The sequence below is a fragment of the Acinonyx jubatus genome, chromosome X, assembly GCF_027475565.1.
Source record: "Acinonyx jubatus isolate Ajub_Pintada_27869175 chromosome X, VMU_Ajub_asm_v1.0, whole genome shotgun sequence".
In the NCBI taxonomy this organism is placed as follows: domain Eukaryota; kingdom Metazoa; phylum Chordata; class Mammalia; order Carnivora; family Felidae; genus Acinonyx; species Acinonyx jubatus.
The window spans coordinates 53,583,847-53,611,508 of NC_069389.1; the positions used below are offsets into that span (position 1 = coordinate 53,583,847).

General features: G+C 38.0%; 1 protein-coding gene across 8 annotated transcripts in view; it reads right to left on the reverse strand.

Annotated features, from left to right (window-relative positions):
- Positions 1-27,662, reverse strand: part of OPHN1 (oligophrenin 1) — a 573,279-nt gene that overhangs the window by 133,212 nt on the left and 412,405 nt on the right. For all 8 annotated transcript variants that reach the window (XR_008290128.1, XM_053202415.1, XM_053202413.1 and 5 more), the window contains one exon: positions 14,257-14,416. Coding sequence is in view for 7 of the 8 variants with exons in the window: in XM_053202415.1 (XP_053058390.1) it covers positions 14,257-14,416 (160 nt within the window). In the remaining variant the exon portion in view is untranslated. The remainder of the gene's footprint in view (positions 1-14,256; positions 14,417-27,662) is intronic.

Here is a 27,662-nt window from a genome sequence, read left to right on the forward strand (position 1 = left end):
AGTTCCCTGGCAGGAACTGGTTCTCTTTGGGATTTTGGCTGGGGGATGGGTGAGGGAGATGGCGCTGGCGAGCACCTTTGTTCCCCGCCAAACTGAGGTCTGTCATCAGGGGGCTCAGCAGCTCTCCCTCCCTTTGTCCTCCAGCCTTCCAGCTTTCCGAGCAGAGCTGTTCACTTATGACCTCCCAGACGCTAAGTCGCGCTTGCTGTCGGAACACAGTCTGTCAGGCCCCTCCGCTTTTGCAAGCCAGACTCGGGGGCTCTGCTTGGCCGGTGAGCCGCCCCTCCGCCCCGGCTCTGTCCCTCCAGTCCGTGGAGCGCGCACCGCCTCTCAGTCCTTCCTACCCTCTTCCGTGGGCCTCTCGTCTGCGCTTGGCTCCGGCGACTCCGTTCTGCTAATCCTCTGGCAGTTTTCTGGGTTAGTTAGGCAGGTGTAGGTGGAATCTAAGTGATCAGCAGGACGCTTGGTGAGCCCAGCGTCCTCCTACGCTGCCATCTTCCCTCATCCAGCGTCAATTAGATGACATTTTGGACTTCAGTTCATGCTATTATCAGTTGAGACTGTGGGGGAACACGGAATAGTCTGGATGCATTTTATATGTGTGATGGATGTAAATATTTTGGGGCCAGAGGGTGAATTGCAGTGGGCAGAATAATCATCCCCCAAAATGTTCCTATCCTAATCCCCAGAACCTGTAAATAGGTCACTTTACATGGAAAAAGGGCACACAACTGGTCAGTTATTTTGTGTGATTCAGTCATCTTGGGGTTTTAAATGTCTTCTCATGGTTAGATTTAGGCTATGCACTTTTAGGAAGAAGTGATGCTGTACCCCCTCAGTGCATCATATTAATGGTACAAAATATTAATACATCTTATCACTGGTGATGTCAGACTTTTCCACCATAAAAACACTATTTTTCCCTGTCTCATTAATAAGTATCTTGCAGAGAGATATTTCAAGATGATGTAGATATTCTGATTCTTGCCATATTTTGATCAACTAATTTCAGTATTCTTTCATGATTCTTGCCTGCAAATACTGTGTTATTTACTGTAGTGATTTGCTATTTTTCTTATTCATCCCATTTTGTTAAATAAAATTCTATGATAAGAAAGAGCTGTTAATTCTTCCTCCCCTGTGTTTGTTTGTTTTATATCAGTATGAAATCATACATGTTTACTTTTTTTCTCTGGATTATAATTCAATACTTTAATTTTTTTGCTCAAATATTCTCATTTTGACCATTGGGATCAATTTCATGTTGGCTCCTGTGTCCTTTCATTGTGTCCCTGCAATTTGTTAGTATTTCCTTACTTTCTGGCACCAAAAGACATTCTAATATCATTTCTTATTTCCCATGCTCCAGACCTGGCATCAGCTATTTCTCCAAACAGTTCTGGTTATTTTATTGGAGAATGGTATTTAGAAACCAAGATCTGGCTACTAAATGTGCTCATTATTACTGGAATGGTACTGCTTCTAGGCCCTCTTAGCAGACACAGATACATAATTATCTATATTTACTTCTATGTTTATCTGTATATTTCTAAAAAATGAGTTCCCATTCTTTCCATTCCAATCAAATACCACAGATATAATTGTAACCTTCACCCTTTGTTTATTTTTAATGTCTGTCTCCAGTAGCAATAAATCTAGTTTTTAATATTAATAATATTTATTTAATCCTAGAATATAAAAACATTAGTTTCAGAATTGCTAACCCATACCTGTTGACTTTGTTATCAGCATTCTATAATTTTTCAGCATATAAATCCTATACATATTTTATTAGACTTACACCTAAGTATTTCACTTGTTTTGAGAGTTTGTAAAATGGACTGTATTTTTAATTCATTTCCCACATATTTATTGCTAGTATATAAAAAATACAATTGATTTTTGCATGTTGGCCTTGTACCCTGTAACCTTGATAAATTCCTTTATTAGTTTGTAGGAGGTTTTCTTAATAGATTCCTTGTGATTTTCTATGTAGACAATCATCCCAGCAGCAAATAGAGAAAGTGATATTTCTTCTGTTCTGATATATATGTGTTTTATTTTCTTTTCCTGCCAAATTGCACTGGGTAAAAATTCTATTAACTATGTTGAATAGCAGTGGTGAGAGAAATTGTTCATATGTATTCTCACTCTTAAAAGGAAAGCATTAATATTTCAACATAAAGTCTGATATTAGCTATAGGGTTTGTTTGTTTATTATCTATTTATTTATCTATTTATTTTTGTAGATGTTCTTTACCAAGTTGAGGACGTTATCTCTATTACTAATTTGCTGAGTTTTTGCTTGTGTGTTTGTGTGTGTGAATGTATGTTGATTTCTTCAAATACTCTGCATGAATAGGTATGTTCATGTGATTTTCCTTCTTTAACCTGTTAATTTGGTAGATTATATTGATTGATTTTCAAATCAATTCCGTTTCCTTGGCCATTATGTGTACACACACACACACACACACACACACACACATATATGTGCTAACATATTGTATGAATTTCTAAAAACATATTTATTTAAATTCTAGTTAATATACAGTGTAGCATTGGTTTCAGGAGTAGAACCCAGTGATTCATCACTTACATATAATAACCAGTGCTCACCCCAACAAGTGCCCTCCTTAATGCCCATCAGCCATTTAGCTCATCCCCCACCCACCTCCCCTCCAGCAACCCTGTTTGTTCTATTTAACTTTCTCTTATGGTTTGCTTCCATCTCTGTGTTTCTCTTATATTTACATTCCTCCCCCCATGTTCATATGTTTTGTTTCTTAAATTGCAAATATGAGTGAAACCATATGATACTTGTCTTTCTCTGATAGACATATTTCGCTTAGCGTAATACAATCTAGTTCAATCCACGTTGTTAAAAATGTCAAGATTTCATTCTATTTGATTGCTGTGTAGTATTCCAGTGTGTGTGTGTGTGTGTGTGTGTGTGTGTGTGTGTGTGTGTATGCCACATTTCTTTATCCATTAATCAGCTGATGGCCATTTGGGTTCTTTCCATGATTTGGCTATTGTTGATGAGCGTGCTGCTATAAACACTGGGGTGCATTGCCCTTCAAATCAGCATTTTTGCATCCTTTGGATAAATACCCAGTGGTGCAATTGCTGGGACATAGGGTAAGTTCAATTTTTAATTTTTGAGGAATCTCCATACTGTTTTCCAGAGTGGCTCCACCAGTTTTCCAAAGTGGCTGCACGAGTTAGCATTACTACCAACAGTGCAAAGCCCCTCTCTGCATCCTTACCAACATCTGCTGTTTCCTAAGTTGATAATTTTAGCCATTCTGACAGGTGTGAGGTGGCATATCATTGTGGTTTCGATTTAGATTTCCTGTGCTGTTGAGCATCTTTTTATGTGTCTGTTAGCCATCTGGATGTCTTCTTTGGAAAAGTGTCTATTCATGTCTTCTGCCCATTTCTTCACTAGATTATTTATTTTTGGGGTGTTAAGTTTGATAAGTTCTTTATAGATTTTGGATACTAACCCTTTATCCAATATGTCATTTGCAAATATCTTCTCCCATTCTGTCAGTTGCCTTTTAGTTCTGTTGATTCCTTCACTGTTTTTATCTTGATGAAGATTTTTATCTTGATGAGGTCCCAATAGTTCACTTTTAGCTTTTGTTTCCCTTGCCTCCAGAAACATATTTAGCAAGAAGTTGCTGTAGCCGAGGTCAAAGAGGTTGTTCTCTCTGTCTACTCCTCTAGGATTTTGATTGTTTGCTGTCTTACATTTAGGTCTTTCATCCATTTTGAATTTATTTTTGTGTATGGCATAAGAAAGTGGTCCTCATCCATTTTGAATTTATTTTTGTGTATGGCATAAGAAAGTGGTCCAGTTTCATTATTCTGCATGTCGCTGTCCAGTTTGCCCCACACCATTTGCTAAAGAGACTGTATTTTTTCCATTGGATACTCTTTCCTGCTTTGTTGAAGATTAGTTGGCCGTAAATTTGTGGGTCCATTTCTGAGTTCTATATCCTGTTCCATTGGTCTATATGTCTGTTTTTGTGCCAGCACCATACTGTCTTGAACATTATAGCTTTGTAATACAGCTGGAAGTCTGGGATTGTGATGCTTTCTGCTTTTGTTTACTTTTTGAACATTACTTTGGCTATTCAGGGTCTTTTATGGTTCCACAGAAATTTTAGAATTGTTTTTTCTAGCTCTGTGAAGAATACTGGTGTTTTTTGATAGGGATTGCACTGAATAGATTGTTTTGGGTAATATAGATATTTTAACAATATTTGTTTTTTCAATCCATGAGCATGGAATGTTCTCCTTTTTCTTTGTGTCCTCTTCAATTTCTTTCAATAATCTTTCTATAGTTTTCAGCATACCAATCTCTACTTCTTTGGTTCCGTTTATTCCCAGATATATTATGGGTTTTGGTGCAATTGTGAATACCCTCTGCTTTTCTTTCTTGTTCTTATACAGCTGTATACATCTCAGTTTTGCTCATCTGAGTGGGGTGAGATTATAGTTAGATCTTCATAGTGCTCTGAGAGGATGGAGAAGCTGGTTGCTCACTTCATTCTTCCTTTCCTGGTGAGGGGAAGGTTTTCTAGCTGGAAATTCCTTCTTGGCACTGAACAACACTATCTTGTAGAATGGGATGAGGTAAGCAAAATGAAGTTAGTTTTCTTTCTCTTCTTATGCAGTTATTCTCCGATTTTTTAGTTCCATTGTGTTGCTAAAACTACCTATGTGAATTCTAGAGGTCTCCAAGAGCTATTTTTGCTCACAGACATCTATACAATCATTGATAACATTGGAGGATGGGGTAACTGGGTTCTTCAATCTTGCCATTATTCCCTCCAAGCCTTATGTTGCTTTTTTGTTAATGATTTTTAGTTTTATTCCATTGGGGTCAGTAAAACACCATGCATACTTTTATTTTTTAAGGTTTTTGGTTTGTTTTATGGCCCAGGATATGGTCTATCTTGGTATGTGTCCCATGGCTAATTGAAAATAATGTATATTCTGCTGTTGGTGGCTGGAGCATTGTATAAATCCTGTTGTTGATAGTGTTTTTGAATTCTTCTAAATATTTTATGATTTTCTATCTAGTTGCTCTTTCAATTGTTGAGAGGGTTATTAAAGTCTTCAAGTATAATTGTGGATTTTTCTATTTTTCCTTTCAGCTCTACAAATTTTTGTTTCATGTAATTTGAAGGTTTATTGTTACTACATAAAAATTTAGGATTGCTAAGTCTTCTTGAACACTTTTAGAATTCCAGTTTATCTACAGTGTTTCTGAGTGTACCTCTTTGTATAGATTTTTAGTGGTTGCATTAGGTATACATATATACTCATCACAGGTTACTGGTGTCAATATTTTACCTGTTTGGTTAAATGTACAAACCTTACCTCCTTTGATATTCTTTATGCTCCCTCTTTTATAAAACAATTGTCTTAAACACTTCTTTCACATACATTACACATCAGATCATACTGTAAATTTTATTTCAATAAAGCTGGAAAAATTGCTTTAACCATCAAACATAATTGAGAACACTCAAGAGGAAAAGGAAAGTCTATTAAATTTACCCATATTTTTGTTTTTTCTATTGTTTATTTTTCCTTCCTGATATTCCAAGATTCCTTCTTTTATTGTATCTTTTTTGTTTAGAGAACTCCCCTTAGCCATTTTTTATGATAGGACTGCTGGCTACATTTTCTCTTAGTCTTCTATTGTTCTAGCCTTAGTCTTCTGTTGTTTGGATTCTGTTATTGTAACAGTTCAGTTTCTTTCTTTCTCTTTCAGAGAAGAGAGAGAGAGAGAGAGAGAGAGAGAGAGAGCCAGGGAGGGCCAAAGAGAGGGAGATAATCTTCACACTGGGCGTGGAGCCTGATGTGGAGCTCAATCTCATGACCGTGAGATCATGACCTGAGTTAAAATCAAGAACCAGACACTTAACCAACTGAGCCACTCAGACACCCCTTAGTTTCTTTCCCCTGTCCTCCCCCATTCTATTGTTAAGCCCATCCACTGGATTTTAAAATATAGTTTATTGTATTTTTCAGTTCTATAATTTTCACTTGGTTATTTTTATATCTTTTATATCATTTTTATACCCTCTATTTAGTTGCTGAATCTGTATTTCTTTAAAGAAACTTTTTATTACTTTGCTGAGATTCTCTTTTTTTTTCTTTCAAATGTATTCTTAATGGTTCATTAAAGCATTTTTATAATGGCTACCTTAAAATTCTTGTCAGATAATTAGCATCTGTGTCATCTTGGTGCTGATATCCATTGATGGTCTTTTCTCATTCATGTTGCAATCTTCCTGGTTCTTGGTATTATTTTGACAAATGATTTTCAACTGAAGCCTGCAGATTTGGGGTATTATGTGACTCTTGTTCTTACTTGTATCTTCTGTTATAGCCAGCTTCTTCTGACACTGGCACTATAGGGAAGGAGGAGCACTGCCTCATTACTGCCAGGACTGAGTGAAAGTCCAGGCCTCTATCGACATCCCAATGGAAGGGAAGAACTTCTTGTTACTGATAGGTAGGAGTTCAGACTTCCCACGTAGGCCTCTGCTGATACCTCTCTGGTTGGAGGGAGAGGGATATCTTATTATTCTTCCCAAAATGGTATCCTCTACACTGACACTACAGTGTGGTAGCCATATTACCACTGAATGGTGGTTAAAATTCTGTATTTCTACCAGGCCTCCTCTGATGCTACTACAGTGCCAAATAGGTATGGTTGTCCAGGTGCTTCATGTGGTCTCCACTGACACGATAAGGAGTGTGGGAAGGTGTCTCATTACCACCAGGTGAGGATGAAATTCTGGCTCCTCACTTGGTCTTCTTGACACTACCACATGGAGTCGGGGGAGGGAGGCTCAGATGCCTTGTTACAGACTTGCAAAGGTAGAAGTCTACCTTCCCTGAGCAGTCTTTGCTGGAAGGGGGGGGGGAGGTGGGGCCACAATTTTTCTGTGCTATTTTGCTGGAGTAGAGATGTTATTATCAAAACATTTTCTGTGTTGTGGGGCTCTCGCTTTCCTGGTCCTTTGGCTAGAGAGAGTAGGCTTTTGTTGATACCTTTTTTTGACTGCACCTGTTGGTGTTCTTAGGCTGTCAGCTTCTACACTACCCAATCTGGAAGACATGAGGCAAAAACAAATTCCAGATGACTCAAGGCCATGTTATTCCTCAGGTCCTAAGGTTCCTAGCCAATCTGGTCTGCCTTCCTCCCTCCATATTTAGAGTATTCTTGTGATTGATTGTGTGTGTGTGTGTGTGTGTGTGTGTGTGTGTGTGTGCTATTCTTTCTTTATGGTATTTTTTGGCATGTACATCTATTGCTTATATTTTTAAAAAATTAACAACTTTTAAAGCAGTAGATTTTCAGTGCTTGTCCTACATAACATGTCTTGATAAATTGAGACTACTGTTCACTCTTTCCTTCCTAAGACTCTCTCCTTTCCAGGGGTCTGTGGCTCCCCTATCTCCTAGTTCTTTCACTGACCATTCCTTCTCAATGTGTTTTATAATCTCTTCTATTGCCCCTTCAAACATTGGCACTCCTTACATTTCAATTCTTTGTCTAATATTTATTCTCTCACTACACGTATTCCATAGGCAAGAATATTTACTCACATTGTCTTAAACACCATCTCTATGCTGTTGACGTCAACTCTATTTCTCTAATCCTTCTTCTCTGACCTCAGATGTTTTACAGGCATATCTATCTTAACTTGTAAACTGAGTTTCTCCTCTCCCTCACCCTTATGTATCTCAGTAAATGGCAATTTCATCCTTCCAATTGCTCAAATTAAAAAAAAAAATCTTGAAGTTACCCATGACTCCTCTCTCTCTACAACATTTCACATGTGATTTGTCAGCAAATCCTGTTGGCTCTGACTTCAAAACGTATTTAGAATGTGACCACTTCTTACCATCTCCACTATTACTACCCTCATGCAAGATACAACCATTTTTGATTGCATTACTGAAACAGCTTCCTAATCAGTCTCCTTCCTTCTACCCTTATATCCACACAGCATCCAGAATAGTCCTGTTAAACATAAGTCAAATTGTGTTATTTCTCTGGTCAAAAACCTCCTTATATCTTACTCAGATACAGCAAAGTTGCAAAGTACTTCCAATGGATTCTAAGGACATACTGGAATCTACTCAGCTTCCCTTCTCTATTTTCTTTCTGACTCCATCTTCTTGGGTTTTTCTTTGTTTTTGTTTTTGTTTTGTTTGTTTTTGTTATTGTTTTTTTTTTTGTTGTTTAATCCTTTCTAGCTAATCAGGCCTCCTTTTTGTACTTTGAACATGATAGGCACACTTCTGCTTCAGGGATAATATACTTACCATTTCCTCAGCGTAAAATGCTTTTCCCTCAGATATCTGAATGAAATTGCTCCTTTACTTCCTATGGATCTCTGCTCAAAAGTTGTCTTCTCAGTGAAGTCTTCATGTATTTAAAATTGGAAAACCACTTTCCAACCCTTCCTATTCCCCTTCTCTGCTTTATTTTTCTTCTTAATGCCCATTACCATCTAACATACTATGTATTTTACTCATTTTAAATACCGTTTTTCTACTTCTTTTAGAAGGTAAATTCCATGAGGGTTGTATCTCTAGGCCCAAAAATAGTAACTGGCAGGGGCACTTGGGTGGCTCAGTCTGTTAAGCATCTGACTCTTGATTTCGGCTCAGGTCATGATCTCATGGTTCATGAATTCAAGCCCCACGTTGGGCTCTGCACTGATAGCATAGGGCCTGCTTGGGATTCTCGCTCTCCTTCTCTCTCTGCCCCTCCCCCACTTGCACTTGTTCTCTCTTTCTCTCTCTCTAAATAAATACATAAAATAAACTTAAAAAATAAAAAATAAAATAGTACCTGGCAAATAGTAGTTACTCAATACATATTGGTTGAATGAATATCAATTAGTCAATTAATTAATAAATGAAATTTGGGCTTTAGATCAAGAGTCAGGAAATTACAGCCCATAGGCCTGCTCCCTGTTTTGTAAATAGAGTTTTATTGGAATACTCATTTGTTTACATGCTTTTCCAATACAAAGGTAGAGTTGAACAGCTGTGAAAGATTTCTATGATGTGTGAAGCCTGAAACATTTACCATATTGTTCTTTAAGAAAAGTTTGTTACTTTTGCCTACAGGGAAGATGGCAGTGTAGGAGGACTCTGGGCTCACCGCGCGTCCTGCTGATCACTTAGATTCCACCTACACCTGCCTAACTAACCCAGAAAACTGCCAGAGGATTAGCAAAACGGAGTCTCTGGAGTCAAGCGCAGATGAGAGGCCCACGGAAGAGGGTAGGAAGGGCTGAGAGGCGGTGCACGCTCCACAGACTGGCGGGAGGGAGCCGGGGCAGAGGGGCAGGCTGCCGGCCAAGCAGAGCCCCCGAGTCTGGTTTGCAAAAGCGGAGGGGCCGGATGGAGTGTGTTCCCACAGCAAGCGCGACTTAGCGTCTGGGAGGTCATAAGTGAACAGCTCTGCTTGGAAAGCGGGAAGGCTGGAGGACAAAGGGAGGGAGAGTTGCTGAGCCCCAGACGACAGAGCTCAGCTTGGTGGGGAACAAAGGCGCTCTCCAGCGCCATCTCCCTCGCCCATCCCCCAGCCAGAATCCCAAAGGGAACCAGTTCCTGCCAGGGAACTTGCTCCCTCCCACAAACACCCAACTCTGCGCTTCTGCGGAGCCAAACCTCCGGCAGCGGATCTGACTCCCTCCCGCTGCCACTCCTGAAGTGGATCACCTAAGGAGAAGCGAGCTAAGCCTGCCCCTCCTGCCCCCGTGCACCTTGCCTACCCACCCCAGCTAATACGCCAGATCCCCAGCACCACAAGCCTGGCAGTGTGCAAGTAGCCCAGACAGCCACGCCACCCCACAGTGAATCCTGCCCCTAGGAGAGGGGAAGAGAAGGCACACACCAGTCTGACTGGGGCCCCAGCGGTGGGCTGGGGGCAGACATCAGGTCTGACTGCGGCCCCGCCCACCAACTCCAGTTATACACCACAGCACAGGGGAAGTGCCCTGCAGGTCCTCACCACTCCAGGGACTATCCAAAATGACCAAGCGGAAGAATTCCCCTCAGAAGAATCTCCAGAAAATAACAACAGCCAATGAACTGATCAAAAAGGATTTAAATAATATAACAGAAAGTGAATTTAGAATAATAGTCATAAAATTAATCGCTGGGCTTGAAAACAGTATAGAGGACAGCAGAGAATCTCTTGCTACAGAGATCAAGGGACTAAGGAACAGTCAGGAGGAGCTGAAAAACGCTTTAAATGAAATGCAAAACAAAATGGAAACGACGACAGCTCAGATTGAAGAGGCAGAGGAGAGAATAGGTGAACTAGAAGATAAAGTTATGGAAAAAGAGGAAGCTGAGAGAAAGAGAGATAAAAAAATCCAGGAGTATGAGGGGAAAATTAGAGAACTAAGTGATACACTAAAAAGAAATAATATACGCATAATTGGTATCCCAGAGGAGGAAGAGAGAGGGAAAGGTGCTGAAGGGGTACTTGAAGAAATAATAGCTGAGAACTTCCCTGAACTGGGGAAGGAAAAAGGCATTGAAATCCAAGAGGCACAGAGAATTCCCTTCAGACGTAACTTGAATCGATCTTCTGCACGACATATCATAGTGAAACTGGCAAAATACAAGGATAAAGAGAAAATTCTGAAAGCAGCAAGGATAAACGTGCCCTAACATATAAAGGGAGACCTATAAGACTCGTGACTGATCTCTCTTTTGAAACCTGGCAGGCCAGAAAGGATTGGCACGAGATCTTCAGTGTGCTAAACAGAAAAAAAATATGCAGCCGAGAATCCTTTATCCAGCAAGTCTGTCATTTAGAATCGAAGAAGAGATAAAGGTCTTCCCAAACAAACAAAAACTGAAGGAATTTGTCACCACTAAATCAGCCCTACAAGAGATCCTAAGGGGAACCCTGTGAGACAAAATACCAGAGACATCGCTACAAGCATAAAACATACAGACATCACAATGACTCTAAACCCGTATCTTTCTATAATAACACTGAATGGAAATGGATTAAATGCACCAACCAAAAGACACAGGGTATCAGAATGGATAAAAAAACAAGACCCATCTATTTGCTGTCTACAAGGGACTCATTTTAGACCTGAGGACACCTTTAGATGGAGAGTGAGGGGATGGAGAACTATTTATCATGCTACTGGAAGCCAAAAGAAAGCTGGAGTAGCCATACTTATATCACACAAACTAGACTTTAAATTAAAGGCTGTAACAAGAGATGAAGAAGGACATTATATAATAATTACAGGGTCTATCCATCAGGAAGAGCTAATAATTATAAATGTCTATGCGCCGAATACCGGAGCCCCCAAATATATAAAACAATTACTCATAAACATAAGCAACCTTATTGATAAGAATGTGGTAATTGCAGGGGACTTTAACACTCCACTTACAGAAATGGATAGATCATCTAGACACATGGTCAATAAAGAAACAAGGGCCCTGAATGATACATTGGATCAGATGGACTTGACAGATCTATTTAGAACTCTGCATCCCAAAGCAACAGAATATACTTTCTTCTCGAGTGCACATGGAACATTCTCCAAGATAGATCATATACTGGGTCACAGAACAGCCCTTCATAAGGTCACAAGAATTGAAATTATACCATGCATACTTTCAGACCACAATGCGATGAAGCATGAAATCAACCACAGGAAAAAGTCTGGAAAACCTCCAAAAGCATGGAGGTTACAGAACACCTTACTAAAGAATGAGTGGGTCAACCAGGCAATTAGAGAAGAAATTAAAAAATATATGGAAACAAACCAAAGTGAAAATACAACAATCCAAACGCTTTGGGACGCAGCAAAGGCAGTCCTGAGAGGAAAATACATTGCAATCCAGGCCTATCTCAAGAAACAAGAAAAATCCCAAATACAAAATCGAACAGCACACCTAAAGGAAATAGAAGCAGAACAGCAAAGGCAGCCTAAACCCAGCAGAAGAAGAGAAATAATAAAGATCAGAGCAGAAATAAACAATATAGAATCTAAAAAAACTGTAGAGCAGATCAACGAAACCAAGAGTTGGTTTTTTGAAAAAATAAACAAAGAAAAGTTTGTTACTCTTTACTTTATATAGTCAACTACTTCCTAGATAATGCCTTCTGGATATCCTTCAGGAACCTAAAGTCCAACCTGCCCCTAATTAAGTTTTTTTCCCCATCTTTCCCAAAACTTTAACATTCTGTATTTTTATATGTATGAAGGACAGTCCCATCCATCCAGTCAGCCACATCAGAAATCCAGAATTCAGACATCTTCCTCTCCCACAATTTCCATTTCCAATAACTAAGTCTTATACTTTTCCCTCTCTATTCTTTTTCCCAGCACCCTGACTCAGACTGCAGTTGTTTATTGCTCTCACTATGACACTACCCTGCCGCTGTGTGATCTCTCTTTCACACCACAGTCAAGATAATGCCTTCGAAATGTAAGTCTGTCCATCATACTATTCTTCTTTTATGAAGTGCTTTCCCAAGCTTGCAGGAACAATTCCAAACATTCCAAACTCCTCAACTAGGCAGAGTTTAGTCCTCTTAGGACCTGGCCCCTGTCTGCCTCCAATCACATCTCTGGCCACTGCTATTTTCATTTCATGTTCCAACAATACCAAATTACTTGAAGTTTTAGGCCCTTGGGCCTTTGTTCACACTGGGTCATCTCCTCGAAAATTCCTTTTCCTATTTTCCTTTATTTCCACGTTCAGTATTAACATAAGCTGTACTTCTCTGAAAGTACCCATCCTTGACAATCCCAAAGTGCCTTCTATGCCCAACAATATCACTGTTCAAAAATTATTGGTGAGGCAGCACTGATTAAGGATTAAGTGATTAAGGATTTCTATGCTACTTGGATTTAAACCCCAGCTCTGTTATTAGCTAAATGACCTTGGACATGTGTCTGTCACATAGTACAGGTTTATTATCATCTTCACATTTTAGCTGAAAAAATGACTATCATAGAAGTTGTTTGATGTAACACAGATAATATAACAGGAAATGCCAGCTGTTATCCAATATACATTCTCTCATTTTTCTTTTAGCACAAGAACTAAAGTCTTATCTTGGCATATGAGTGTCCCAAATAAAAACTACACTTCTCTAATTCACTTATAGCCAGATGTGACCAGGGAATTAAATTCTGAAATGGTAAATAAAAGTGGTATATGGGGCTTCCAGGTCATGGGCTTAATGGAAAGGTTTGAATACTTCACCTGACTTTCTTTCAACCTTTTCAAATGATATAACACAGAAGGTATTTGGCCATGCAGATGAAGCAGCACCTTAGAGATGGCAGAACAATAAGAAAGAAAGAAGGAACCTGAGTTCCTGCTCATGTCAAATCACCATACCAGCCCTGAAACACTTCACTGGACTATTCCACAATCAAATAATAAGTGTCTCTTTCGTTGGAGCCATTGTGTTTGTATGTGGAGTCTTAGAGGCCTACCTGTATCCCACCAAATACAGCTCGTAAGTGGCAGAGCTTGGATTTGAACTGTGGATGCTATCTGGGTTATATTATTAGCCCCCTCCCCTGCAAAAAGTTTTTATCGAATTATGTCTTTCTAGGATGGTACTGGCTGCTAGAAAGCTTAGAGGTTGATGATGGGCCATCTGTAACAAGTGTACAGGACTTGTCAATAAATATTTCTTGTCTAGCCTCATTCCTGGGTACATTTTCTGTCTATCCTTATTTCTCCTTTTCCATTTGACCTAATTATTATGTACAGTACTTCATATTTTACATGCCATATAAAATATACAACCCTAAATTTTTTGAAATGAAATAAGGTTTAAATAAGTATTAGTATTGCTTTATTTATGGTTTCATTGTACATGCACCACTTTTATATCTATCATTTTCATTTGTTTATATGGCTATCACCATATTACACTGTTAGCTCCATACAGGCATGAATAGTTTTTGTTTTTTCTTCTTCATATCGTCTAGCCTGGTGCCTAATAATAATTATAGAATTGAGCAATATTTTCTAAATGAATGAATTTCACAGTGTGAGAAATGTTATTAAATGCCATTGTGTCAAAATGGAATTTCCTTCCATTATCAATTTGAGCCAGGGAGGGAGACACAACTCTAAAAGGTGCCTAGGGGAAAGTGTCACATGCTTGGAGAAGTGATGGTGAGAACAGGGAATGCATACCTTGACAAAGTGCTCAATTAGGATTTCCACCACGATGTTCTGGAATTTGATGTTCATCATGGCAGCAACAGTGTCCTCCTGAGCTCTCATCAGAGTGGGCCCAAAGATCACCCCCATGTTAGAGGGGGTCATAAGATTATCTTTGCTGTGCTCACATACACTGCCAAAAGAGAAAGAAAATGATTAATAAGACTTTCTCCAAGACCCCTTGTAACCAACCAAGACTGTGTTAGGTGATATAGGGGGTAAGAGAAACTAAATAGTAAGGAAAAAAAGGAGAGTCCAAAATATATATGAGAATAAAATACTACAAAAGAAGCAAGTAGCAAAGAATAAAAGTTAGTATATAATTAGGGGCCAAAGTGAGACACATCTAACTTAGTAGCACTGTAGGAGTTAAGAGAAGGAGGGTGGGCAGCTATAGTTAGAAAGTATTTGGAAAGACAGGAGAAAAGCAAGACAGCATTCCAGGCAAGAAGTACAGCATGTATAAAGCACATATAAAAAACAATAAAGCACATAGATAAATGTATACCAGCTTCGCCAGCCAGGAATCTAGCATTTTCCCCACCCCTAGTTTGAAAGCAAAAAACTCTAAGGGCTGGAAGGGATACTTTTTTTTTTCCAATATATGAAGTTTATTGTCAAATTGGTTTCCATACAACACCCAGTGCTCATCCCAAAAGGTGCCCTCCTCAATACCCATCACCCACCCTCCCCCCTCCCATCCCCTATCAACCCTCACTTTGTTTTCAGTTTTTAAGAGTCTTTTATGCTTTGGCTCTCTTCCACTCTGACCTCTTTTTTTTTTTCTTCCCCTCCCCCAAGGGTTTCTGTTAAGTTTCTCAGGATCCACATAGGAGTGAAACCATATGGTATCTGTCTTTCTCTGTATGGCTTATTTCACTTAGCATAAAACTCTCCAGTTCCATCCACATTGCTACAAAGGGCCATATTTCATTCTCATTGCCACGTAGTACTCCATTGTGTATATAAACCACAATTTTTTTATCCATTCATCAGTTGATGGACATTTAGGCTCTTTCCATAATTTGGCTATGGTTGACAGTGCTGCTATAAACACTGGGGTACAAGTGCCCCTATGCATCAGCACTCTTGTATCCCTTGGGTAAATTCCTAGCAGTGCTAGTGCTGGGTCATAGGGTAGGTCTATTTTTAATTTTCTGAGGAACCTCCACACTGTTTTCCAGAGTGGCTGCACCAATTTGCATTCCCACCAACAGTGCAAGAGGATTCACGTTTCTCCACATCCTCTCCAGAATCTATAGTCTCCTGATTTGTTCATTTTGGCCACTCTGACTGGCGTGAGGTGATATCTGAGTGTGGTTTTGATTTATATTTCCCTGATGAAGAGCGATGTTGAGCATCTTTTCATGTGCCTGTTGGCCATCCGGATGTCTTCTTTAGAGAAGTGTCTATTCATGTTTTCTGCCCATTTCTTCACTGGGTTATTTGTTTTTCAGGTGTGGAGTTTGGTGAGCTCTTTATAGATTTTGGATACTAGCCCTTTGTCTGATATGTCATTTGCAAATATCTTTTCCCATTCCGTTGGTTGCCTTTTAGTTTTGTTGGTTGTTTCCTTTGCTGTGCAGAAGCTTTTTATTGGAAGGGATACTTTAAACTAGCCCTTTATCGCTGTCCTCATTTTACAGATGAAATCACACACACACACACACACACAGACACACACACACACACACACACACATATACATACAATGGAATATTACTCAGCCATCAAAAAGAATGAAACCTTGCCGTTTGCAATGAAGTGGTTGGAGCTAGAGTATTTTATGCTAAGTGAAATAAGTCAGTCAGAGAAAAAAACACCATATGATTTCATTCATATGTGGAATTTAAGAAATGAAACAGATAAACATGGCTGGAAAAAAAGAGGCAAACCAAAAGAACAGCCTGTGACTACAGAGGGTCGGTGTAGGGGAGGCGGGTGGAAGGATGAGTTAAATGGGTGATGAAGATTAAGGAAGGCACTTGTGATGAGCATCTGGTGTTGTATCTAAGTGATGAATTACAAAATTCTACTAGTTAGTAGAAATAGTTACACTATATGTTAACTAAGTGAAATTTAAATAAAAAGTTAGAAAACAAACAGAAAAAGCACGTTGTTCTGCGATATCACAAAATATTTTCATACCTAAGAAAATTTACAATATCATACAATAATTAGTTCATATTCAAATTTTCTGAAATGTATTGCAAAAAAATCATTTTATAGTCAGGCTTTTACAAATCTAGGTCCATAGTTCACACACTGCATTTATTTCTCTTTTGTTTCTTAATGTAAAACAGTACCCCTATCTCTGTTTCCCAGGATTTTGACTTTTTAAAAACTCCAAACTAGTTTCTTATAGAATGTCCTGAAGTCTGTATTTTTCTATACCCTATATTTTCTATAAACTGCAAAGGTCTAATTTGATTGAGGTTAAATATTTGTGGCAAAATTACTTAGGTTACATTGTGCACTTCTTTTTGTATCCTATCAGGAGGCACATAAAGTCAGTTTGTACCATTCTTAGTGATGCTAACTTTGATCAGTTAATTAAGGTGGTGTTTGTCAGATAGCTTCATTGTAAGATATATTTTTTCACTTATAATTAGTAAGCAATCTGTGGATGAAACATTGAAATTATTTGAATATTTTTTTGTGAACAATCTTTTATTCAATAGTATTGATGTATGCCTGAAACAGGACATTGAGATTACAAACTACTGGTTTGTCTAATTCTATTATTCCTCCTAACATTTATTAGCTGGCATTCTTGTGCAATGAAGGGCTTTCCTTAGTCTACCTATCTCCCATAAATTTTTATTTATTCAAAGTGTTATATTCAATACAGTATTTATTGTTTTTGATTTTTATTTTGACTCTAGATTTAATCAGTGTCAGCCTTTTCAAGCAGGTTCCTGTGCCCTTGTGACATGACCATATTAGTACTTGAGGTCTTCTTTGCTTACAAAGGTAAAATTTTCCAAGGCTTACCTTGTATTTCCCTTGCTTAAGACCTGGAATCAACCATTTCTCTAAGAAGCCTTGGTAGTTTTGAAAAGTGAAGATACTGTAGAAACAAGGATCTGGGCATTATGTGTGTTCACTGCTTTTTTAGAGTAGAAGCACTTCAAGACTGGTTCAGTGAATAGAAGCTTTTGTTGTTTTGTTTTTTAAATCATTAGCTCATATGGCATTAATTCAACTTAACTATTGTAGGCTTTTTATCTTAAATTTTATATCATCTCTTTTTCTTACACCATAAATTTTGTCTTCTGATAATATTACTTAATTTTTGCTTTATCCTTGTGATATACATTGCGGGGAATAACTTTAGAAATACCCTTAGCCTCTACTGATGTGTTAAGGCAAAAAGATTTACAAAGCCATAGGATGCTCACATCCAAGTTTGAGTAAACAAGACTAAGTAAATAAGTATAAGGAGGGTAGGGCCAGGGCCACCAGGATAGAGAGGGTGGGGCAAAGGCCCCATTACAAAGGTACATGAGGTAAACAAGAATAGGTATTCAGGGTGAAAATGCCCCCCAATTTAGTACTATACCAGAAAGCTGCTTTCACAGGAAGGAAGGACCAAATTAGGTAAATAGGTAAATAGGGCTATAGACCTCTGCAGGTGAAGATGCCCAGAGTGGAGCTAAATAGCAAAAGAAAGGTGCCTTGTTAACCCTGAGGTTGAAGGCTCTGTCATATCCCCTAGGCTGGCTAAGATAAACAGACATGGGGCCTCCTGTCTGTTAACACCCATCTGGCTGGTGCCAGGATTTTGGTTTATATTGACACAAACCCCTAACACCATATATCATCAAAACCCCTTCCCTCATGCCCATGAGTTAATGTTCACAGATTCATTGTCTCTTTGTGCATGCCCAATCACGTCTGTAAGCCTTCTGATCTTAATAAATATGCAGCAAGGACCCTTATTCAGGGCTACTGTCTTTTGCCAGACATTAGCCATCTCTTGCATTTTAATCCTGTGTCCACTCTCTTGCTGGACAAGAGAGAACTTTAGATCCAGAGTCTATGACAATACATAAACACAAAATGGTTTCAAATTTATTTATATTATTAATAGTGTTAGTAAACCTGAGTGATGTTTACTACTTTTTTTGTAGCTTGTCCTGTTTTCAGAATATATCTCATTAAGGATAAGTCAGAGGATCGTGTTTATAAGTTAGGTGAAATAACTTGTCTTTGTTTTATCAATTTGATAGACTTAGATTCATTTGCCTTTTTATCATCAACTTTAGGGTTTGTAATTCTTGACTCAATTTTACTTTTTAGGTATGTAAAACATTAATATGGCTCAAAAGTAAAAAGCATTCAAGGAGATGGGCTTAGAGGAATGTAGCTTTCATCTATATCCCTTCTACTGTATTCACCACCCTGTAGTAATCATTTTCATTCTTTTTTTTCTTTTGGACAGTTGTACCTCTTAATGCCCTTCATTCATCTCCCTCCCACCTTCCCTCTGACAAACACCAGTTTGTTCTCTATATTTAAGAGGGTTTTTTTTTGTTTTTTAGATTCCACATGAGTGAAATCATGTAGAATTTGGCTTTCTCTGATTGATTTATTTCACTTAGCATAATACCCTGTAGGTTCATCCATGTTGTTTCAAATGGCAGGATTTCATTTTTAGGGCTGAGTAATATTCCATTACACACACACATATCCATCATATATAAATATCTATATCTATATAGCTATATCTATATCTATCTATACATACATGTATTCCATATATACATGTATTCCACATATACATATATTTATATTCCACATATTTATATATCTCATATCTTTTTTTATCTATTCATTTATGGATAGCCCTTTGGGTTGCTCCCATACCTTGACTATTGTAAATAATGCTGCAATAAACATGGGGCTGCATGTATCTTTTTGAATCAGTATTTTCATATTGCTTGGTTAAATCCACAGTAGTGGAGTTACTGAATCATATGATAATTGTATTTTTACTTTTTCAAGGAACCTCCATAATGTTTTCCACAGTGGATGCACCAATTTACATATCCACCAATAATGCATGAAAGTTATTTTCTTTCCACATCTTCACCAACATTTGTTATTTCTTGTCTTTTTGATACTAAACATTCTGAGAAGTGTGAGATGGTATTTCATTAGGGTTTTGACTTGTATCTCCCTGATGGTAAAAGTGATATTCAGCATCTTTTCATGTGTCTGTTGGCCATATGTATGTGTTCTTTGGAAAAATGTCTATTCAGGCCTACTGCCCATTTTTCAATCAGATTGAGGATTGTTAGTGTTGAGCTGTATGACTTCTTTATAAATTTCGGATATTAAATCCATATCAGATTAATATGTTCTCCCATTCACTAGGTTGCCTTTTTGTTTTGTTGATAGTTTCTTTACTGTGCTTGTTTTAATAATACCTTTATTAAAATATATTTCACATTCCATACAATTAACCCTTTATTGTTGTTTTATATTAGTATATTCACAGAGTTGTGTAACCATCATCACACTCTAATTTCAGATCATTTTCACTACTCCAAAAAGAAACCCCATAGTAGTCACTCCCCATTTCCTCCCATGTCTCCACATGCCAGCCCTAGGCAACCACTAATCTACTTTCCGTCTTTATAGACTTGTCTGTTCACATTTTATATAAATGGAATGATATAATATGTGGCTTTTTGTATCTGGCTTCTTTCACTTAGCATAATATTTTCAAAGTTCATATTTGTTGTAGCATGTATCAGTGCTTCATTTCTTTTTATCTCTGAATAATACCCCATTGTATGTTTATGCTACATTTAATTTTTTTCATTTATCAGTCGATGGTCTCTGGGTTGTTTCCACCTTTGGGCACCTATGAATAATAGTACTTTGGATATTTGTGTATATGTTTTCATTTCTCTTCAGTATATATATCAGTGGAATTTCTGGGTCATATGGTAAGTATATATATAAGAGTGGAATTTCTGGGTCATATGGTAACTCTATGTTTAACTTTCTGAGTCATTCGTTTTTTTTTCTAATTAATTACTTACTTAATTAATTTTTAAATTTTCATCCAAGTTAGCATATAGTGCAACAATGATATTAGGAGTAGATTCCTTAATGCCCCTTACCCATTTAGCCCATCCCCCCTCCCACAACCCCTCCAGAAACCCTCTGTTTGTTCTCCATATTTGAATCTCTTATGATTTGTCCCCCTCCCTGTTTTTATATTATTTTTGCTTCCCTTCCCTTGTGCTCATCTGTTCTGTGTCTTAAAGTCCTCATATGAGTGAAGTCGTATGATATTTGTCTTTCTCTGACTCACTAACTTTGCTTACCATAATAGCCTCTACTTCCTATCCACGTAGTTGCAAATTACCAGATTTCATTATTTTTGATTGCCAAGTAACACTCCAGTGTGTGTGTGTGTGTGTGTGTATACACACACACACACACACACACACACACACACATATATATATATATATATATATATATATATATATATATATACACATATACCATATCTTTATCCATTATTCCACTGATGGACATTAGGGCCCTTTCCATACTTTGGTTATTGTCAATAGTGCTGCTATAAACATTGGGGTATATGTGCCTCTTCGAAAGAGCACACCTGTATCCCTTGGATAAATACCTAGTAGTGCAATTGCTGGGTCGTAAGGTAGTTCTATTTTCAATTTTTTGAGGAACCTCCATACTGTTTTCCAGAGTGACCACACCAGTTTGCATTCCCACCAACAGTGCAAAAGAGGTCCTCTTTCTCCACATCCTTTTCAACATTTGTTGTTGCCTGAGTTGTTAATGTTAGCCATTCTGACAGGTGTGAGGTGGTATCTCATTGTGGTTTGATTTCTATTTTCCTGATAATGAGTGATGTTAAGCATTTTTTAATGTGTCTGTTAGCCATCTGGATATCTTCTTTGGAGAAGTATCTATTCATGTCTTCTACCCATTTCTTCACTGGATTAATTGTTTTTTTGGGTGTTGAGTTTTGTAAGTTCTTTACAGATTTTGGATACTAGACCTTTATCTGATATGTCATTTGCAGATATCTTCTCCCATTCCATCAGGTGACTTTTAGTTTTGCTGATTGTTTCCTTCACTGTGCAAAAGCTTTTTATTTTGATGAGGTCCCACTAGCTCATTTTTGCTTTGGATTCCCTTGCCTCCAGAGATGTGTTGAGTAAGAAGTTGCTGCAGCCAAGGTCAAAGAGTTTTTGCCTGCTTTCTCCTGTAGGATTTTGATGGCTTCCTGTCTTATATTTAGGTCTTTCATCCATTTTGAGTTTATTTTTGTGTATGGTGTAATAAAGTGGTCTAAGTTCATTTTTCTGCATGTCCCTCTCCAGTTTTCCCAGCACCATTTGTGAAGAGACTGTTTTTACTCCATTGTTGTTTATTTCCATTCCATTGATATTCTTTCCTGTTTTGCAAAGATCAGTCAGCCATATGATTGTGGGTCCATTTCTGGGTTCTCTATTCTGTTCCAATGATATGAGTGTCTATTTTTGCACCAGTACCAAAGTATCTTGATGATTACAGCTTTGTAATACATCTTGAAGTCCAGGATTGTGATGCCTCCAGCTTTGGTTTTCTTTTGCAAGATTGCTTTGTCTATTCAGGGTCTTTTCTGGTTCTGTACAAATTTTAGGATTGTTTGTTTTAGTTCTGTAAAGAATGCTGGTGTTATTTTGTTAGGGATTGAATTGAATATACAGAGTGGTTTGGGTAGCATAGACATTTTAACAATATTTGTTCTTTCAATCCAGGAGCATGGAATATTTTTCCATATTTTTTGTGTCTTCTTCAATTTCTTTCATAAGCTTTCTATAGTTTTCAGTGTATTGGTCTTTCACCTATTTGGTTAGGTTTATTCCTAGGTATTTTATGTTTTTTAGTGTGCAATTGTAAATGGAACCTATTCCTTGATTTCTCTTTCTGTTGCTTCATTATTGGTGTATAGGAATGCAACGGATTTCTGTACATTGATTTTATATCTTGTGACTTTGCTGAATTCATGAATCAGTTCTAGCTGTTTTTTGGTGGAATCTGTTGGGTTTTCCATGTAGAGTATCATGTCATCTGCAAAGAGTGAACGTTTGACCTCCTTCTGAACGATGTGGATGCCTTTTATTTCTCTGTGTTGTCTGATTGCAGAGGCTAAGACTTCCAATGCTATGGTTGAATAACAGTGGCGAGAGTGAAAATCCCTGTCTTGTTCCTGACCTTAGGGGGAAAGCTCTCAGTTTTTCCCCACTGAGGATGATATTAGCGTTGGGACGTTCATATATGGCTTTTATGACCTCAGGGTATGCTCCTTCTATCCCTAGTTTCTTGAGGGCTTTTATCAAGAAAGGATGATGTATTTTGTCAAATGCTTTCTCTACATCTATTGAGAGGATCATGTGGTTCTTCTTGTTTCTTTAATAGATGTGATTTAACTCATTGATTGTTTTGTGGATGTTGAACCAGCTCTGGATCCCAGGTATAAATCCCAGTAGCTTGTGGTGAATAATTTTTTTAAATGTATTGTTGGATCTGGTTGGCTGCTATTTTGTTGAGAACTTTTGCATCCATGTTTATCAGGGAAATTGGTCTATAGTTCTCCTTTTTAGTGGGGTCTCTGTTTGATTTTGGAATCAAGGTAATGCTGGCTGCATAGAAAGGGTTTGGAAGTTTCCCTTCCAGCTCTATTTTTGGAATGGCTTCAAAAGGATAGATGTTAATTCTTCTTTATATGTTTGGTAGAATTCCCCTGGAAAGCCATCTGGCCCTGAACTCTTGTTTTTTGGGAGATTTTTGATTACTAATTCGACTTCTTTACTGGTAATGGGTCTGACGAAATTTTGTATTTCTTCCTGTTTCAGTTTTGGTAGTTTATATGTTTCTAAGAATTTGTCCATTTCTTCCAGCTTGCCCATTTCATTGGTGTATAATTGCTCATAATATTATCTTATTATTGTTTGTATTTCTCTTGTGTTGGTTGTGATCTCTTCTCCTTCATTCTTGAGTTTATTGATTTGGATCTTTTCCTTTTCCTTTTGGATCAAACTGGCTAGGGGTTTATCAACTTTGTTAATTCTTTCAAAGAACCAGCTCCTAGTTTCATTGATCTGTTCTATTGTTTTTTGTTTTTGTTTGTTTGTTTGTTTGTTTCAGTAGCTTGGATTTATTCTCTAATCTTTATATTTCCTGTCTTCTGCTGGTTTTGGGTTTTATCTGCTGTTCTTTTTCAGCTCTTTAAGGTGTAAGGTTAGGTTATGTATCTGAGACATTTCTTCCTTTTTCAGGAAGGCCTGGATTGCTATATACTTCCCTCTTATGGCCCCCTGTGCTGCATCCCAGAGGTTTTGGGCTGTGGTGTTATCATTTTCATTGGTTTCCATGTACTTTTTCATTTACTTTTTAACTTCATGGTTAGCCCATTCATTCTTTAGTAGGATGTTCTTTTGTCTCCAAGTATTTGTTATCTTTCCAAAATTTTTCTTGTGGCTGACTTTGAGTTTCACAGCATTGTGGTCTCAAAATATACATGGTACAATCTTGATCTTTTTGTACTTGTTGAGGGCTGATTTTTGTCACATTAATTGTTCTATTTGGAGAGTGTTCCATGTGCACTGGAGAAGAATGTGTATTCCACTGCTGTAGGATGAAATGTTCTGTATATATCTGGTAAGTCCATCTGGTCCAGTGTGTCATTCAAAGACACTGTTTCCTTGTTGATTTTCTGTTTAGATGATCTGTCCATTGTTGTTAGTGGGATGTTTAAGTCCCCTACTATTATGTCATTATTATCAATGAGTTTCTGTATGTTTGTGATTAACTGATTTACATATTTGAGAGCTCCATGTTTGGAGCATAAATGTTTACAATTGTTAGACCTTCTTGGTAAATAGACCCCTTAATTATTATATAATGCCCTTCTTCATCTCTTGTTCTAGTCTTTATTTTAAAATCTAGATTGTCTGATATAAGTATCACTACTTTGGCTTTCTTTTGGTGACCATTAGCATGACAGATAGTTCTCCATCCCCTTATTTTCGATCTGAAGGTGTCTTTACACCTAAAATGGGTCTCTTGTAAACAGCATATAGATGCATCTTGTTTTCTTATGCATTCGGTTACCCGATGTCTATTGATTGGAACATTTAGTCCACTGAGGTTTAGAGTTAGTATCAAAAGATATGAATTTATTGCCATTATGTTGCCTGTAGAGTTGGGAGTTTCTGGTGGTGTTCTCTGGTTCTTTCCAGTCTTTGTTACTTTTGGTCTTTTTGGTTTTGTTTTTTCATCTTTTCTCGCCTCACAGAGTCCCCCTTAAAATTTCTTGCAGGGATGGTTTAGTGGTCACAAACCCCTTTAGTTTTTGTTTGTCTGGGAAAAGTTTTTTCTCTCATTCTATTTTGAATGACAGCCTTGCAGCATAAGGAATTCTTGGCTGCATATTTTTCTGATCCAGCACATTGAATATATCCTGCCACTCCTTTCTGGCCTGCCAAGTTCCTGTGGATAGGTCTGTTGCAAACCTGATCTGTCTTCCCTTGAAGGTTAAGGACTTAAGTGATCATGTAGAAGCAGCATTTCAGGGATTATGGCAAATCAACACACATCTGGCACCAGTCTTCACCCTTAGCATCCTTGTTCCAACACCAGTGACTATGGTTGTTCTTCAGGGTCTTTTGGGACTTTTGCCTGTCGGGAGGTGGCACAGCCTCTAACAAATGTTATCCTAGCAGGGGAACCACCTCTCCCTATGTGGCCCAAGGACCCCTTGGACCTTGATCTCTGCTGCTGGGGACTTGTGCTTCCTACCAGTGCACCACCAGGTATTGAGCTAGAGAGTTTCAGACTCTTCACTCCCCCTGTTTATAGTCTTAATGGAATTTAAACCCTCTCCTTTCTCCTTTCTCCCTTTTTTGATTTCCATCCCTTGTGGCTGTTTCCACTCTTCCTTTCTCTCCAGCTGCTTTTGGGGGGTGGGTTGCTTTTCCGATACTCTCCCCCTGTCTCCATCCTCTCTCCATAAGCAAAACAGCTCCCTGCCTTTCATGGCTTCTCTCTCTCTCAGTTCACCTCTCAACACCCTGTACCTGCTGAGTTCTATGGTTCAGGTTGTGCAGATTATCGTGCTAATCCTCAAATCAGTTTTCCAGGTGTACAAGATGGTTTAATGTTGATATGGTTGCATTTCATTGATGAGAGACACAAAAAAATCTTTCATGCTGTTCCACCATCTTGGTCACTCCTTGAATCATTAGTTTTTTATTTATCTTACTGTGTGTTTAATTTGACAGAAGAAAATATGTGTTTAATATTTTTACATATTCTTTTTTTTAATGTTTATTTATTTATTTTGAGATAGAGAGTATGTGAGTGCATGAGACGGGGAGAGGCAGAGAGAAAGAGAGAGAGAGAGAGAGAGAGAGAGAGAGAGAGAGAATCTCAAGCAGGTGCCACACTATCAGCTCAGAGCTCAATTGGGTTGCTTAATCTCGGGAACCATGATATCATTACCTGAGCCAAAATCAAGAGTCAGGCACTTAACTCACTGAGCCAGCCAGGTGTCCCAATATTCTTATATATTCTTATTTCCCTCATTTTCTTTTTACATAAAAGTTATCATACTAATATAATGTTTTAAACTTTGGGTTTTGTTGCTGTTGTTGTCTGACATATAACCTCAAATTTGTAATGCATCTTGGAAATCACTACAAAAGAAGTTCACAGATATTTTCTTAATTATTTTTAGGTTGTAGAATGCTACATTATTTGAATAGACCATTATCTACTCAACTAGTCCCCTAGTGTTGGACACTTTTGTGTTTCTAACCATTTGTTATTAAAAAATTATGCTGAGATGATGAACTTTCTACATATGCTATTTGGTACTTGGGGAGGTGTGTCCTCAGAGTAAATGTCTAAAAGTAGAATTGCTTGGCACTGGGTAAGTGAATATACACATTTGTTAGATATTGTCAAATTCTCCTCCTGTCGTACATATTGCATTAACACCAGCAATGTAGTACAGTATCCATTTGCCCCAATGTCTCATCAACAGAGAATACAGTCATGCCTTAGGTTTTTCCCAATAAATAGCACCTCAGTGTAGGTTTAATTCGTATTTTTCTTATATGAGTGAACTTGAGCAGTTTTTCATATATCTAAGTGTATTTGTCTTTCTATTTCTCTTCCTTGTGTGTTTGTGTCTCTTGTTCCTTTTGTTCTAGAGTTTTGAAGTACCAAAATTCTTGAAATAAGGCAGCAGTCAGCCTTTGAGTGCATGGTAGCAGATGTTTCTCACTAACTGCTGGTAGGATAATTCTCAACTGAGTCCCTGCCTCCCAAAACATACAAGACTCTTAGAATGTCAGAGCAGTAATAATCCCTTAAGATTAGCTAGTTCAGTCCTCTCATATTAGAGATGAATAAACTGATGTCCAGAGAGTGGGAGGGACTTTCTTTAGTTCAAACAAAATTAGTGTCAGTGTGGAACTTGAACTCAATTTCTCTTTCCCCCAGGGCAGCTTCAAATTAATATGCAAATGATTTATGTATTGATTGTTGTACTTTTACTGAGATTATCACAAACAACTATTTGGGAAGAAACTGCTCTTAATGTTCTGTATTAGCCCAAATTGGAAACATTGGCAATAAATGTAAAAGGCATCCTCTTGTTAATTCTGCCTATTTATCTTCCTTAGTGTATTTAATGCTCATTTGTTATAGAAGTATAAAAATATATAGACTGTCAGAGCTCCATTGAATCTTGGTGGGATCTCATTATGTCATTAGGGAAACCTGAGATTCAGTGATGCAGAATTTATCATAGGGGGAGACCAAGAGGATCATTTAGCCTGGAGCCTCAACTTTACTAGGGGCTTCAAGTTTAGGTATTTGAGATCCTCTTCAAATGAGGTTAAAATGTATAATTACTGTACTTTTGTAACTTTGATGATAGCTTTATTTTTTAATAGACACTCTTAAAATGCATCATGATTTTTCTAAGCTTGTTGTCTCATTTCTGTACTTTTAAAAATATCAGGAGGAGCCTTGAGAGTGACCTGCTCATGATCATCAAGAAAGCCAGTAGCAAAACGGAGCACCTGTGTGGTTCAGTCAGTTAGGCAACAGACTCTTGAGCTGGCTCAGGTCAAGATCTCATGGGTTAGTTCATGAGATTAAGCCCTGTGTTGGGCTCTGAGCTGACAGTGTGGAGCCTGCTTGGGATTCTCTCTCTCCCTCTCTCTCTCTGACTCTCTCCAACTCACGCTTACACTCTCTGTCTCTCTCGAAATAAATAAACAAACTTTAAAAAAGGAAGCTAGGAGCAGAACTGATACCAGAACACAGGT